The sequence below is a fragment of the Pinus tabuliformis genome, chromosome 2_1 (assembly GCF_031772625.1).
Source record: "Pinus tabuliformis cultivar Carrire ecotype Pingquan chromosome 2_1, CPIR1, whole genome shotgun sequence".
Taxonomy (NCBI): domain Eukaryota; kingdom Viridiplantae; phylum Streptophyta; class Pinopsida; order Pinales; family Pinaceae; genus Pinus; species Pinus tabuliformis.
In genome coordinates, this window is record NC_142299.1 from 606515438 (window position 1) to 606527775 (window position 12338).

The 12338-nt window shown below is 27.3% G+C and overlaps 1 protein-coding gene across 1 annotated transcript; it reads left to right on the top strand.

Moving 5' to 3' along the window:
- Window positions 1-7432: 7432 nt before the first annotated feature.
- On the top strand, window positions 7433-10457 carry LOC149201961 (GDSL esterase/lipase At1g28590-like). The gene is made up of 5 exons (XM_089401422.1): window positions 7433-7685; window positions 7793-8014; window positions 8100-8248; window positions 9772-10045; window positions 10210-10457. The coding sequence occupies exons 1-5, from the start codon at window positions 7433-7435 to the stop codon at window positions 10455-10457; spliced, it is 1146 nt and encodes a 381-aa protein (XP_089257548.1).
- The last annotated feature ends 1881 nt before the right edge of the window (window positions 10458-12338 follow it).

The window sequence follows — 12338 nt, forward strand, 5'->3', positions numbered from 1 at the left end:
AACAGAGTAATATGTTCTTGCATTTGTTTTAAAAACAGAATAATACAAACAGTGTACCTCTGAAGAGAAACCATGTGCATATACAGCGAGAATAGAGACGACTTTAAATAAAAGGAACCGGGTTCTGCTAACCCCGATATGAGCATGCGGCCAGGGCCGATGCTGGAGGTCACACATCAGATTTGAAGACCCAAGTCCGGGTATGCCGCGAGGCAGTATAAAACCAAATTAGTTCATGAATTATAAGAAACCAAATACATGAGTTCCGCCAGGAACAATAACGTATCAGTCGAACCCTGAAACAGCTAGTGATTAAATCATAAGGCAACCATGAGGGTTCTCTTCGGAGAATACCTCAGTAAACCCCAAGCATGGAACCGGCAAACCCTCGGCGGTCTGTAACAAACACCATAATAATAGCTCAGAAACGAGGGGTTCTGAGCTCTCGTTTGAAGGGAAAAAGCAAACTTTATATAAGAGCTTACCTGTATCCGCCGAGCAGGCTGGACCGTCGAAGACCAGTCACCTCGACACCGCTGGAAGGGTTTGACAATTCCACCTGCGTTCGCCAACAGGAAAAGACACAAATTAATAATGGCCGCTACCTTACAGTGGATTAGAAAACAATAACCAGTAAATGCAGAGCGTAAGATAATTACCTGAGTAGATTCAGAACTGGGCACCTCACGGTCTCTGGTGAGGTTGCAGACGGTGAATGTATCCTTGGGGAAACCGAACCAGCATCTAAACACAGAGACGGAACCGACAGAGCAATGCAAGCAAATGAACCCCGAGTTCGCTCCAAAGGAGTTAAGTAATGACTTGAAACCCTCGAACTCATCCTCGCCCTCCATTTTCAGGATGAGATCTCGGTCGTTCAGGCTTAGCGGGAAAATGAAGCGGGAATGTCAAGGAACCTGAGCCCGAGATATCCCATGGCGGTATGGCCACCTGTCCTGTGAAGGACCGAGGTCATTTAAGTAAACCATGAGTTGGCACCTGCAAGGGCTGCGGCCGGACCACCAGACCTCGAGCCCAATAAATCTATGCCGTATGCTGTGGGGGGGTTTAACATTAGGTTCGGCTGTAAGTCAAAGTTACTCCATAAAACAAGTTATGACATAAACCTAATACCCTGGCGTAAATATATACCATGTTACACAGGATTTAAGGCATGGAATAGTAAGTTTACATTTACGAATGATGCATGGCATAGGTGTTGGCACATAGACAAACATGTGGCAATACATAAAGTTATGTATATGTTACGCTTTTGGGTATTTAAATATTTTTTTTATTTATGCATATGTATATATAAACAGGGGTGTGACATGGAGTATGAGCAATAATCGCTGAAGAATGCTTGCCCATATCTATTTACCAAAATACATTAAATGCCTTAAATTATTTGCTGTGTTGCTGAATGGTTCACGCGGTACCCTGTGCTGGTTTCATTCCTTCCATCTTCCAATAAAGACGCAACCTGCAAAAATACTTCTGACAAGTATGGTTATCATCAAGGTGTTTAATGTGATGGTTGGGATTAACCCATGCCTGCTAAGAGGAGATAGAATCTTATATTCAAAAGCAATTCCAAGATACACACTAGGTATATTCAACTTTAAACCACGCTCACACAACTCAGTGAAGTGGGAGGAGGCTGAGCAAGAAACTTATACATCCCAGAGTGAATTAGCAATATGTCGTGAATTTAGCAATATGTTAAACTTATACTTCCCATATTGAATTTAGCAATATGTTAAACTTATACATTCCACAACAAACTTTGCAATATTTTGATTAGGAAAGGCCATGACCACTGTGAACTCTTCATTGGCATAAGCTTCATGGCATGTAAGGGTTTTCACACCGTGCAAACCTACCTCCCAGGCATCGCAGAGCTGAGTAAATGTTATTTTATAATGGAAATATGTTGATAGTAGATGTCTAGATATTCTAGTCTAGTTATGTCATTTGTCAATTTAAATCGAGATTACTGCTAGCAGACTTACTTAAGCTTAAGTTCGTTTTTTTCTAAATTAAAAGCTGAGATGTTTGCTTTTAGTTCATGGAGCAGTTTGTGTCGTAAGAGCTGGAGTAAATCCCAAAACTGCTGCCAAAGAGCTCTGTAACTATAGCCTGCAATTATTGTAGTGACCCAAAAGCATAATATAATGGACAAAAGCTAAGTGGAACAAATATGGAGTGTTATTTTCCAATGTCTGTTTGGAGCTCCATCACATGGAAATATTATTATTTTTAATGTGCAATGACAGATTTGGGTACCTCTGACATGATGCTCTCTAAGGGAGAATGGAATATTCTAAGACCCAACATTCCAAAAAATCAAAACGGAGCTCTGGACACAACTTGCCATTTGATGATGACATGCCTGTGTATGAAATTCTTCTCTGATTTTTGTTGAAATTAAATAAAACACCACCCATATCAAATTTCAGTTATTCACATTTATTTGTTATATTTTTTTTTGAAACAGAGGCAATTTTTCATTTGACAGGCTAGAATGACCTTCTACCATTTTTAAGGTATTAAGATTTTTTGGGTATTAGGTATTTCATCTCTCTTCTTGGACTCATACACACCATTTTAAATTAAGTGGGGAATGTTAGACATCTAATTTGTTAAATTTAACGTGGAAAAATTCCAATACTCATAAAAATAAAAGAGATCTCTTGGAAGAAGAAAACCAAATATAATAGAATATATTAATATGTATACCATTTTATTGAAATTGAAATTCCATACTTCGAATTTATCTTCCAAATTTGCGTAATCTACCAAATACAAAAGTTCGTTTTGATTCAGAGCAAAAAGTTCATTTTAATTCAGAGCAAATCCACTCTTCACGCTTACAATGTTACTCTTTCCACTAACCATGAAATAATAATATTACATGGACATATATCCTCTTTAATTATCCCAAGTTCATCAACCTTCAAAATGGATTTCACAGGAATTTCCTTGTTTGGATTGCAATCCGTCAACGTAAGGGGAATCCTTAGATTTCACCACATTGTTATTCTTTAATAGGTTAATTTTACTTACTAATATGAAGGAAACTTGTGCATCTTGTATAGCATTAGATTATGGGTTGAAATTTAAAAAATTTTAATTTTAAAATCATCATGTAAAAGAAAATTCAAATTCAAATATTTAATATTTTTTATTTTTTAAAATATATAAAATTTACCAAATAAATATAATAATTTTAATTTTAATTTTAAATTTAATAAATTTATAATTGTAATATTTTGTAAATACTATAAACCGTGTTTAATATTTACAATTTATAATTATAAAATAATTTTTATAAATTTAAATCAATTAATGTTAATTTTCTTTAATTATTTTAAAAAACCAATCTTTTCTAAAATTAAATTTAAAATTTTTTAAATTATTCGATAATCTTCACATGCCTGAGCATACCAGAACGATTTTTCCTGAATTTCTTACCAAATTTAATGTATTTTTTTGGAATTTTGAAAAGACCATTTTTAACAATTTCTTTATATATAATTTTAGTGGTTTATATGTATATTGTATATTTAACTAAAATAAAACTATTTCACATCAAAGATATCACATGCATGTTTATATTTTAAAGCACTGCTTTTAATTAATTGTTTTTTAGTGCATGTGTGTTTGCATTTTAACACTGCTTTTTAATTAAATGTCATTTTTTACTTCATGGTTGTAGCTATGCAAATACGGACTGTTTTTCATCAATTTTTTGGTAGCGCATGTGTGTTTTCATTTTCAACGCACTGTTTTTGTTTTATTTTTATATTGATATTTAATTTTAGTTTTAGTCAATAATGTTGTAACAAAATTAAAATAATATTTTCTTTTTTCTTTTAAATATTTTATATAATATTATTATAAAATTAAAACAATAATTGGTAGTTACTAGTATTACACATGTAAACTTTTAATTGAAATTAAACTATAGTGCTAAATATAAAAAAATATATATATATAGATATATTATAGATATAAAAAAATTTAAAATTTATAAATTAAATTTATAATAAAAGAAATAATAATTTTTTTGAAAATATTTTATATAATATTATTATAAAATTAAAACAATAATTCGTGGTTAAGAGTATTATACATGTTAACTTTTAATTGAAGTTAAACTACAATGCTAAAAATATATACTAGATATAAAAAAATTCAAGATTTATAAATTAAATTTATAATATCATAAATAATATTTTGTATTACTTTTTGAAAATATTTTACATAATATTATTATAAAATTAAATAGTAACGGGTGGTTATCAGTGTTACACACGTTAACATTTAATTGAACTTAAACAACAGTGTTAACTCGAGATAAGAATTTTTATTATTTCTTTGAGAATATTCTATATGGTATTAATATAAAATTAAAACAATAACTTGTGGTTGTTAAGAATATTACACATTTTTAATGAGTATTATACATGTTAAAACTACACTTCTAAATACATATACTAGATACAAGATTTTTTAAGATTTATAAATTAAGTTTATAATGTCACAAATAATATATTTTTATTTTTTAAAAATATTCTATATAATATTATTATAAAATTAAAACAATAACTAAGTATTACACATGTTAATCTTTAATTGAAGTTAAACTATAGTAATAACTAGATATAAGAATGCTTAAGATTTATAAATTAATTTATGACATCACAAATAATATTTTTTATTATTTTCTTGAAAATATTCATTATAATATTATTATAAAATTAAAACAATAACTAGTGGTTACCAGTATTACACATGTTAATCTTTAATTGAAGTTCTACAAAGCTAACCAGATATAAGAATTCTTAAGATTTATAAATTAAATTTAAAATATCAAAAATATATATTTTTTTAAATATTCTATATAATATTATTATAAAATTAAAATAATAATAATTGGTGGTTATAAGTATTACACATGTTAACCTTTAATTAAAGTTAAAATAAAACTATATATATATAAGAATTCTTAATATTTATAAATTAAATTTATAATATCGCAACTAATAATTTTTTTTTTTTTTATGTTTTCTAAAATATTCTATATAATTGTTGAATTGAGGATTCTGTCATCCATATCAAGTTTATAAAATTAAAACAATAGCTTTATGATTATTACACATGTTAACATTTAATTGAAGTTAAACTACAGTGCTAACTAGATATAAGAATTATTAAGATTTACAAATTAAATTTATAATATCATAAATAATATTTTTTATTATTTTTTTGAAAATATTCTATATAATATTATTATAAAATTAAAACAATAATGTTACAATTATTACACATGTTAAACTTTAATTGAAGTTAAAGTACAATACTAACTAGATATAAAAATTCTTAAAATTTATAAATTAAATTTCTAATATAAAAATAATATTTTTTATTATTTCCATGAAAATATTCTATATAAGTTTATTAGAAAAATCAAACAATAAAAGGTGGTTATGAGTATTACACATGTTACCTTCAATTCAAGTTAAACTACAGTGCTAAATATATATACTAAATATAAGAAATCTTAAAATTTATAAATTAAATTTATAATATCGTAAATAATTTTTTTTGTTTTTTTTGTTTTTTTAAATATTCTATATAATATTATTTTAAAATTAAAACAATAACTCGTGCTTAAGAGTATTAAGTGTAATTAAGAGTATTACATGTGTTAACCTTTAATTGAAGTCAAACAATACTTCTAAATATATATACTAGACACAAGAATTCTTAAGATTTATAAATTATATATATAATATTGCAAATAATATTTTATATATATATTTTTAATATGTTATATAATATTATTATAAAATTAAAACAATAACTCGTGGTTAAGTGTATTAAATATGTTAGCCAATAACTCGTGGTTAAGAGTATTACCTATGTTAACCTTTAATTGAAGTTAAATTACAATGCTAAATATATATTCTAGATATAAGAATTCTTGAGATTTATAAAATAAATTTATAATATCATAAATAATATTTTTTATTATGTTTTTGAAATATTCGATATAATATTACTATAAAATTAAAACAATAACTCGTGATGATAAGTATTACACATATTAACCTTTAATCGAAGTTAAACTATAATGTATACTAGATATAAGAAGTCTTAAGATTTATAAATTAAATTTATATTATCATAAATAATATTTGTTATTTGTTATTTTTATTTTTTTTATATTTTATATAATATCATTATAAAATTAAAACAATAACTCATAGTTAAAATTATTACACTTGTTAACTTTTAATTGAATTTGAATTACAGTGCTAAATATATATAATACATATAAGAATTCTTAAGATTTATAAATTAAATTTATAATATCCCAAATAATATTTTGTATTTTTTTTTGAAAATATTCTATATAATATAATATAAAATTAAAGCAATAAGTCATGGTTATGAGTATTACACATGCTAACTTTTAATTGAAATTAAACTAAGGTGCTAAATATATATACTAGATATAAAAAAATTAATATTTATAAATTAAATTTATAATATCACAAATAATATTTTTTATTATTTTTTGAAAATATTTTATATAATATTATTATAAAATTAAAACAACAATTATTAGACATGTTAACTTTTAATTGAAGTTAAACTACGATACTAAATATATATACTTGATATAAAAATTCTTAAAATTTACAAATTAAATTTATAATATAACAAATAATATTTTTATTATTTTTTGAAAATATTTTATATAATATTATTATAAAATTAAAACAATAACTATTACACGTGTTAATTTTTAATTGAAATTAAACTACCATACTAAATATATATACTAGATATAAGAATTTTTAAGATTTATTAATTAAATTTATAATATCATAATTTAGACTTTTGAAACATTAATTTGTTTATGCATGTTTAACTCAATAGTATGTTTAACTCAAACTATTGGTAAGTGCACTTCCTAATAATCATACTTGCAATGAATGATGACAAAATAAATAAAACATTATTGTTTACGCATGGTGAACCTCAACTGTTGGTAAGTGCACTTCTTATTAAACATGCACTTCTGATTAAACATGCTCACAATGAATTGTGGTAAATTAAATAAGAACTTGAGTGATTAGTACGCATGTTAATTATGACAAATTAAATAAAACATTATTTGTTTACACATGGTGAACCTCAAGTCTTGGTAAGCCCACTCCCCATTAAACATGTGAACTTCAGTGATTACAATAGATTGATGCATAGAATAAGCTATAAGTATAGATCTATCCATCACAATTTTAGATCATGCCATCTCTTTCATGAGCTCTAGAGGAATACGCAATTAAAGGTATCGAGAGTGAATTGGTTCCAAGGCCAGTATAAGAGAGGTTTAGATATATTTTTCCACTAAGCAAAGATGAGGGGACGCACAAGATTGTTGTTAGGGCTGGTGATGCTGATGATTTGTATTAGTCAGGTAAAACAGGTGAAAGCGACACCATGTTTTACAGCAATGTATAGTTTTGGAGATTCATTAACTGACACTGGAAATGGATTGGCTTCATCTCCTTTGGTTTTCCGTGATATTGGGTCTTCTCCATACGGGGAAACCTTTTTTCACCATCCAACAGGGCGTTGTTCAAATGGACGTCTAGTCATAGACTTTTTGGGTATGCCACACTCTCCATGATCATAATAAGTGTTGTGTATATATATTTGTGTATGTATATTTTGTGTATATATATTTTGTGTATTGATGTTTATATTGTGTGTACAGCGACTGCATTAGGGTTCCCTTTTCTGCAGCCTTATCTTAAAGTGGGCACATTGCCACTAAGTGAGAGGGAATCTGGAGTCAACTTTGCTGTTGCTGGTGCCACTGCATTGGACCCTTCATTCTTAACTGAAAGATTAATACTTACTCAAACAGAATTATCCTTAGATGTGCAAGTTGGATGGTTCCAAGAGTTGAAACAAACAACATGCACAGCAAATTCTGGTAATGGTATTAGTAAATATAAAATTATTTTTTATTTAATTCTGAATACAATTTTATGTAATACTTTGTTCCATTTGAATGACAGATTGCCAGAATCATTTCTCAGAAGCTTTGTATGTGATGGGTGAAATTGGAGCAAACGACTATTTAGATTCTACTTTTACTCTAAAACCATTGGAGCAGATACAACGCCTCACTCCTCTCATCATATCAAAAATTCAGAATGCTTTACAGGTAATTGTATTTCAATATATAATAATATTTTGATTCAGCATGCTTTACAGGTAATTGTATTTCAATATATAGTAATATTTTGATTGAGAATAAGTTAAAACTTGGACCTTGCACCTTTCCTCACCTTAATATTTTCTAATTTTTTTACATAGTTACTATTTTCTTCTCATAAAAATTTCAGCTCTCAAATTTATTTTCCTAAACCAAAAGTTTAATAAAAACTAAATTGAGCAATTGCGTTATTCGCTGTCCTTCGCTTTTCATTCGCGTCGCTGTCCTTAACCCGAGAGACTTTCTCCTTGACCTTCTTAGGACCAGCCAGTAACCCGATAAGCTAGGTAGGACCAGCCTTTTTGATCGTCTTACCAGACCTTCCAGACAAGGTAGGACCAGACCGATCTCTCGAAGGTAGGACCAGACCTTCCTCTCCCTAGTGACCGGGTAAATTGAACAGTTATAGGTAGGACCAGTAAACCAGACCTTCCTCTCCCTAGTGACCGGGTAAATTGAACAGTTATAGGTAGGACCAGTAATCTCCCGTATGAAAGCGGTGGAAAGCCATAGAAGAACCGCCAGCCATCCTCAGACCCTTAATGAAGTTACCCACTCTAGAGCCTTTCCTTACTCTATCGAGCCATAGCGATAAGATTCTCTGTCGCCATCAGACCTTCACCTTCGCTATGCTCTTTGAGGGGAAGAAATATGGGTAAGTAAGTAAGTCGCTCACTACCTTACCTTCTGACTGATTCTGGTCTTTGTTGTCTTTAAAAGGACTATCTTTTTTATATTATTTAGTTTTTAAAATAATATTAGCCGGATTTAAAAGCTTTGTTATTTCAAAAATTTTAACTATGTTTTTGATGTGTGATTCATTTATAAATATCAAAAACCTCAAAATATAGACATCTTGACAATTAAGTTGTTAAAAAAAGACTTTTCTAATTTTTTCGAATTATATGTACTCTTCCAAAATATTTTTTATTATATTTACACCGGGGTTTCTAACGCTCATCACAGGATGGATCAAAGTACTCTGCGTGTAATGATTATCATTAATTTTGTTACCGTTGAAAAAAAATTAATATAAATATTAAAATTAAATTTAAATAAAAGTAAGAGTTATAACTTTAATTTTATAATTAATTAGATAATTAATAAAAATAAAAAATTGAAAATTTTGTAATATAAATATTAAAATTAAAAATGAAATTAAAAAATAATATTAAACAATTAGATAAATAGACACTAACGGTTAGCCTTCACATTTCTCTATGAGTGTAAGTCATCCTGTAATTCAATTAACAAAAGTATTAAGAATAGAATAATTAATATATATATGTTTTAAAGGATAAAAAGATATAATTCAATGAAAAGAAGAAGATGCAAAAAGATAATTATTACTAAAAAAAATTAATATAATTTATATTATATGAGTAAATTTTGTTTTTATATAAAAGTTTTATAAAAGAAAAAATTATGTTTCTAAATATTTATGATTTAAGCTGTTGGATGGAATTTGGCAGGTATTGATAGAAAATGGAGCTCAATATATCTTTGTTCAAGGAATTCCACCATTGGGATGTTCACCCTCAGTTCTTACTGTTCGATCATCTCTCATCAAAGAAGATTATGATGAGAATAGTTGTCTCATATCCTACAATCAACTTTCCCAAAATCATAATACATTGTTGCAGGAAATATTGCAACAACTAAGGGTCCAATATCCACATGTCACTCTTGTATATGGAGATTACTATAATATTGCCTTAGAAATACTCAAAAATCATGCAGCATATGGTATGTATTGTAGCTAAATTTTATTAATACTTTTTATATATATAAATTTGTTACTATTAATTTGAATAGCTACTATAGAGAAATATTATCTTTCAATTTACTTTTATATTCTCCGTGACATATTTCTAATGTTTATACTGAAAAACATTTTCGGTGTTGAACAGGTTTTAGTAACATATTTCAATCTTGCTGTGGAGGTGGAGGTAGTTACAACTTCAATATCCTTAGTCTATGTGGATCAGAAGGGGTGGTTGCATGTTCGAATCCATCAACATATACCAATTGGGATGGCATACATCTAACTGAAGCTACATATGAAATCGCCTCAGATTTCATTCTCAATAAAGCTGGCTACACACAGCCATCTTTCAGCTCTTTGAGTGGGAAAGCTTGTCCTAAACTGAAGGATTGAATATATTAAGTAGGATATATACTATCATTTCAAACTTTCAAGATAGTTTTTATAAAATTTAAGTAGGAATTGAATAGGGCTTATATAAAATTTTGAAGAACGAATTTTTTAATAGTTATTCAATTGATTTTAATTATTTGTATATTTGATGATGATGATGATGAGTATATTTTATGAGTATATGTTTATTTTAAATAGAGTTTTTAAATTTTTTATTTAATTATTAATAATTATTAAGTGAATGGTAAAAATTTAGTTTTCGATTTATACTTTTAATAATAATTAAAAATATAGAATTGACATATCTGAAAATAAATTAAGATGTTTTGTTATGATGATGATGGTTAACGTCTACTACTGAGATTAAACTTTGGTCAATCGGATGAAATTATTTAGTTTTTTTAAGGTTTTATACCAAATGGTGAATATAGAGAGCTTATATAAATCCTTGAACAATGAAAATTTTAATAGTTATTCAATTGATTTTAATCATTGGTATATTTTATATATTTTATGTGTTTATGTTTATTTTGAATAAAATTTTTAAATTTTTATTTTATTGTTAATAATTATTAAGTGAATGATGGAGATTTAATTTTCAGTTTATATTTTTAATAATAATTAAAAATATAGAATTGACATATCTCAAAGATAATTAAACACTTTTTTTAAAATTTAATTAAATAAATATATTGTCCACAACTATCATATTTATGATATTAAGGTCTATTGCTTATTGTTAATTTATTATGTCGAATATATATATACTTAATTTTTTTATTAATTTTTTTATAATCACCAATGAAAATTATAATTTAATTAATCTTTATTTTTTTTTAAATTTTGGTAATCCAAAATATATTTTAGAAATTAAATTAAGATGTTTTGTTATACAAATGGTGAATATACATAGCTTATTTAAATCTTTGAACAATGAAATTTTTAATAGTTATTCCATTCATTTTAATCATGGGTATATTTTATATATTTTATGTGTATATGTTTATTTTGAATAGAGTTTTTAATTTTTATTTTGTTATTAATAATTATTAAGTGAATGGTGAAGATTTAATTTTCAGTTTATATTTTTAATAATAATTAGAAATATAGAATTGAGATATCTCAAAGATAATTAAGTTTTTTTTTGTAAATTTAATTAAATAAATATATTATTCACAACTATCATATTTATGACATTAAGATCTATTGCTTATTGTTAATTTATTATGTCAAATATATATATGCTTAATTCTTTTATTAATTTTTTTATAATCGATAATGGAAATTTTAATTTAATTAATTTTTTTTTTTAATTTTGGTAATCTAAAATATTTTTTAAAAATTAAATTTTTGATATTTATTATAGATGGATACTATAGATATTTAAATTCCATGTAATTTAGATAATTAAATTGGTGCGGGCACGGAATACTTTTTCGGGGTTTACTTAAATGAACTCCCGGCAGGCAGAGAGAATACGGCCACGAGCAGCACGAGGTTCCGGTTGAAAGAGAATACGCCCACTTTCTTAGTAGGTGATTCTGAGCCGGCAAAAACCGATGATAGTCGCTTTCGGCACGAATTTGTTAAGCTTGGCGTTAGGCCTCTTCATACTCGGGCTTCCGCTCTGCTAAGCTCGACCTCCTACTGCCCGAAGAAGCTATGATGAGTATGTTATCCCCTTCAAAGCAAAGCCCATTCTCTGGCAGCTTGGTTCTCCAATGCGTTCACTCGCACAAGGGCATGAGATGGTATTGAGAGTAGCGGAGCAAAATACTCTTTGTATAAGACCAGAGCTCTTGCCCTTAACTAGTAGGATTCTGCCGCGATCTCCCCTTAATAGGGAGATGTTCGATTCAGGTATTTCTATGCGGACTTGTA